Source organism: Sinocyclocheilus grahami, unplaced genomic scaffold (genome assembly GCF_001515645.1).
Source record: "Sinocyclocheilus grahami isolate Dianchi unplaced genomic scaffold, SAMN03320097.WGS_v1.1 scaffold1086.1, whole genome shotgun sequence".
Lineage (NCBI taxonomy): Eukaryota > Metazoa > Chordata > Actinopteri > Cypriniformes > Cyprinidae > Sinocyclocheilus > Sinocyclocheilus grahami.
The window spans coordinates 348,570-354,016 of NW_015506265.1; the positions used below are offsets into that span (position 1 = coordinate 348,570).

Consider the following 5,447-nt stretch of genomic DNA (forward strand, 5'->3'; position numbering starts at 1 on the left):
AGGTAAATGTGATTACCTGCAGGATCAAAAGGAGAGACTGCAAGTTTTATGAAGTATGTTGTATAAACATACTCAAATTTAAAATATTTAAAAAACTTGATTATAAAATGTGTATTTATTTGCAATAATTATATTGACAGCAATAAAAAAAAAATCATATTGCAAGAACAGCTAATGGAGTGATGGATGCCGGGCTGCATTGCCATGGGGTCATTCCAAGTGAAGATGAAGAGTTTATGAGGAAATTACATTGTATTTCATTGCTCTCTTTGCCAAGTGCATTCCAATGAATTATATATATATATATATATATACATACACACACACACACACACACACACACATAGCTTTAATGTATAGTCAATTAATAAAGTAAACTTCTCAATGTTTTATTTTTATTACATTTGATTAATTTTCTTGCATTTGCATCTTTTTCAATTGTAATTATTTGTCTTACTGGTATCATAAAAGCCATTATTTACAGCAGAAGTAACTATGTTGTATCCTTAGAACAATTTTTTTCTGATATCTAACATTTTAGTTACATTATCCGCCAAATTCCTTTTATTAAAATATGACAAAATACAGTAAACAGTCTTTTATTGGTACAAAACAAAAACAAGAGAAGACCAGACAAAAAAAGGCCTTAACCAATCATGAATTTCATGAAACTTTAACCGATGAAATGATAAACGCCCTCCTAAAAGATAGCAAACCTCCTTTAACAAATTGCCTTTGCCTGCCCCCACCCCCAATCCTCTCATTTGTTTGTTCCTCAAGCTTCTCCTCCTAATGCAATCAGTCTTTTATTTGGACCCTGTTGACAGCAGGGCGATCAGACCTGAAGAGGCACTAATGGACAGAATGTAGTTCCTGTGACAGACGTATAAGGTAAACGTTAGACATCTAGACCAATCAATAGGCTTCAACAGACACAAAGACTAAATATTACAGTAAACTTACACTGTTGGATTGAAGTTCTTCAGCAAAAAGAAAGAGGCAATGATGACAATCAAAAGGAACAGAGTGTTGTTGTAAAAGATGGAAAAAGTGGTGGCCTCGTAATCAGCGACCTCATTCTTCTTCCACAGGATCCTGCAACAAAGACTCGCTGTTAGCAACAGAGAACATCCAAAATGACAGAATGAGCATGTTCTGTAGCATATTTAAGACAGCAGATCAACAGGATCCATATAAAGCATTTTTTGCCATCATTGTCAGCAGTGTTGTTATTTTTTATCTAAGACAAAAACTATTAAAAATAACAACAAACAATTCAGTAACTGAAATAAATACATTTAAAAAATTACACAAGACTGATGTGTACTTCAACTGAAATAAGCTCAAATTAAAGTACCAGAAATACTAAAAAAAAAAAAAAATACTAAAACTGAAATAAAAAGAAAACCAAGAAATAAACTAAAGCTATACAGAAATATAAAACTAAGAAACCTGAAAATATACAAATAAATGCTATTTAAAATAATGAACACCATACTATAAAAACATTACGATTTTGTCAATGACAGCTGACAAAACCATCAGTATTTATCACAGTTAAGACTAACATACCTCTCGTCCTTCTCTTTGCGGGACATTTTGCGGTTGTCTGCCTCAGAGAGCTTGCGGGTCACTTCCTTGGACACGGCGTCTTCACGTTTCTGAGCGACTCTGAAAGTAAAAGTATAAAATGATCAACTCGGTCTTCTAGTAAAGTTGACGAAAGCTATAAGGGTCTCGGAAAACAGAGAGAAAAGAAAAAGAATGCATTGAAACTATGTGTGAGGTTTCATTTAGGTATTCTTACTTGTGCTTGAGGACAAATTTGACATTCTTGTAAGCAAAGGCAACCAGGTAGGTGCTGACTAGAGTCACGACTGCATACAGCACTGCAGACTGGACCAAATCCATATGCCAGATCCTCCAAAACAGCCCTGTTAAATAATACATATGCAAGAACCAGGTGACAACAACATAATTTTGCTACTACAATTTATTCACAATGAATAACTTAAGTAAAACAATAACAGTGCTCATCAGTCATCAGAGAGACCACAAATAGTGTTGCATAAACGCTTTAAGCGAGAATCTGCTTAACGTAATATATCTAAACTGGAATAGAATAGAGCAGAATAGAGTAGAGTAGAGTAGAATAGAACAGAATAGAGTAGAATAGAATAGAACAGAGTAGAGTAGAACAGAATAGAGTAGAATATAGTAGAATAGAGTAGAACAGAGTAGAATATAATGGAATAGAGCAGAATATAATAGAATAGAGTAGAACAGAATAGAATAGAACAGAATAGAGTAGAATAGAGTAGAACAGAATAGAGTAGAATAGAACAGAACAGAGTAGTACAGAATAGAGTAGAACAGAGTAGAGTAGAACAGAGTAGAGTAGAACAGAGTAGAGTAGAATAGAAGAGTAGAACAGAGTAGAATATAATAGAATAGAGTAGAATATAATGGAATAGAGCAGAATATAATAGAATAGAATAGAGTAGAGCAGAGTAGAATAGAGTAGAACAGAATAGAGTAGAATATAATAGAATATAGTAGAACAGAATAGAGTAGAGTAGAATAGAGTAGAACAGAATAGAGTAGAATAGAACAGAGTAGTACAGAGTAGAGTAGAATATAATAGAATATAGTAGAACAGAATAGAGTAGAATAGAGTAGAACAGAATAGAATAGAATAGAGTAGAGTAAAACAGAATAGAGTAGAATATAATAGAATAGAGTGGAATAGAGTAGAATAGAATAGAACAGAGTAGAGTAGAATAGAGTAGAATAGAGTAGAGTAGAGTAGAGTAGAGTAGAGTAGAATAGAATAGAGTAGAGTAGAGTAGGCAGCTCACTGTTGAGGAACAACCTACACATCAGGAGGAATGCTGAGTCTCATTAGCAGGAACAGATGAGGAACTTACAGATGGGGATCGCGGACACGATTAGCGCATTGCCGTAGAACAGCGCCGTAGATTTGGCCGACAGGTTCCTGCTGAAGTCCTGCAGGAGAAGATCTTCCTCTGACTGCTGTTTGTTGCCGCCTTTGGGTGCCATGCCTCCGGTCTGCGCTCCTCCGCGATTCTTGGCTTGAGTGAAAAGAGAGAAAGACACGTATGTGATCCGAATGAATGAAGCGCTTACGCCGCGTCAGCACAAACAGTGACGTACTGTTGATGCGCGCAGGGCAGAGCTCAAGGAGTCTCGCGGAGCTGCTGCCCTCTAGTGTCCGGGAGGAGCAACCGCATTTACAGCATTAGATTATCCAATAACTACATTTCGGTCATAATTTGCTCACACTTATGATGTTTCAAATCTATACGTTGTTGTTTTTGTTTAGTTTTTTTCATCTTGCCATACCATGAGTCCTGTCATAACCGAGTCCTGTCAAACGGAAGAAAAAAAACACGAATTTGATTATTATGTCCATACGAATAAGAATCATATTATTATTTTTACCTATAAGTTTTACAAAATGTATGTTTATATATATATTTGAGACGCATGTATATTTGTTGACCACTAGATGGAGACAGATATTAAAGTTTACGGAAATGTTAATGAACGTTTGAGACCATGTACTTCTTTTGTTATTATCTTAGTATGAAGTATATGACACTAGTTCAGATTAATCTGAATTAGTTCACTAAAACTCAGAAATCGTCCCCTTATAAACAAATGGCCTATTAGATGATAGCCTATATTAGCTAATTTAAACATTAAACATTCATTTTGTTTTATGCTATACCTCAAATGTTTTTTTTTAATGTTTTGCACGAGATCTCTTAGTGTTTAATGTTCTGTTATGCTGATTTAAAAGGGTTTCTGTTATGAGTTTTTTGGGGGTTACCACTATATTGAGGAGTAAAACCTGTATAGGTCAAGGATGGGCCAAAGAATGATATGATTCTTTGTTTAAAAAGCAATAATAGTACAGTTTTTGCAAGTTACAGACTTGTGTGGTATTGCAAGCAGTTAACTACAAGATGTTTGAGTTCATTTAATGTTTCCATTTTTAATAGATTCAACTAATACACAACACAAGGACACAAAATATTTAAGTGGAGTGTTTAACTGTATATATTAAGTAACATTCTTTTTTACTGAACTCAAATTAAATAAATTTCTAGGATTCTGGGCGTTTTCCATGGCATTGCTATGTCATTCTATGCAGAGTGATTGTTTGTGCTTTGATATGCAGTTGCTAGGTTAACTGGTAACTGTTTCATCAAGGTGGTTTTTATCAAGTTTTATCGTCTGCAAGACAAAATCCTAAGACAAAAATGCCTAACTTCTCAAAAAAAAAAAGCACACATTTCCTCAATAAAAAGTACAATTTAAGGTATCATTCATGATGGAAGTCAATATTAAATCAGAATCTCAAATGGCTTTTTGTTTGTAATAAGGGTCATGATGCTCTTCAGAAGAACAGAGCACATGCTTAGCCTGAGGCCAAAGGCTTGAAGCAAACAACGAAAAGAGAGGGAAAGAAAACCTCAAGACATTGACATTTTGTCAGGAGAGGAAAGCTCATTCATCTATCTGCATCTGAAAGGTCACTGCGTTTCATGTAGCGTCAACCCTGCGTGTGAAGAACACGGGAGATGGAAAAACAAACTTGGTGTGACCACTCAAAAAGCAAAAACAACACAGCAGGGACTCCAACAAAAAGCAGAGGTGGAGGGTTAAATAAAAAAATAAAAACTCTGCTGCTCTTTGACTTTAAAACTGACCTTTTCATCTAAGGGAAGACCATAACAAATACTGAAGAAGAGACAGAAAGAGAAGGAAATAATGACTGCTGAGTTAGCTTGACATTACGGTCATCAAAGTTTGTGTGCCCAAAATGACTTCACCGTTTGTGCATCTTTGAAGATACATGAGGAAAGAACATATGGTTTTGTGTGAGCTATTATTACGTGGCCAATATGCTGAACAAACACATATTGTGCACAAACAGACACATGCAGAATTCATGTGACTTCATATGGCAAAAAGACTGGGTTGGAAAAGTAAATATGATGCTATGAACTAAATAACAGCTAGGTTTATAGTGTGTGTGTGTGTGTGTGTGTGTGTGTGTGTGTGTGTGTGTGTGTGTGTGTGTTTTAAGCCTTCCAGTTTGAAACTACTTCAATGTGACTGTGTGCAAACATATGAAAAAAGAGCATAAATAAGTACACCCCATTAAACATAATGGTATATTTCTTTATATATATATATATATATATATATATATATATATATATATATATATATATTCTTTTTCTTTCTTTCTTTTTCTGATGTTAAACCTAAGCTATGTGCTCCGTGTTGCCATCGTCCAAGGTAATGAACTCACCCAAATAGCTCTGCCGTGCTCTTTCTCTGCAGCCTCTTTTGAGCCAAAGAGTAAAGTGCTGCGAGCTTCCGATGTGGATCTGTCCGGGTCAGGTGACGAGCTC

General features: G+C 35.2%; 1 protein-coding gene across 1 annotated transcript; it reads right to left on the bottom strand.

The window, feature by feature from the left end:
• Positions 1-586: 586 nt before the first annotated feature.
• LOC107566582 (translocon-associated protein subunit gamma-like) lies at positions 587-3,178 on the bottom strand. Its single transcript, XM_016252071.1, has 5 exons — positions 2,928-3,178; positions 1,808-1,934; positions 1,573-1,671; positions 964-1,095; positions 587-873 (listed from the first exon to the last, which is right to left on the bottom strand). Exons 1-5 carry the CDS (start codon positions 3,058-3,060, stop codon positions 807-809), a joined length of 558 nt encoding a protein of 185 aa, XP_016107557.1. The 5' UTR covers positions 3,061-3,178; the 3' UTR covers positions 587-806.
• Positions 3,179-5,447: the final 2,269 nt, after the last annotated feature.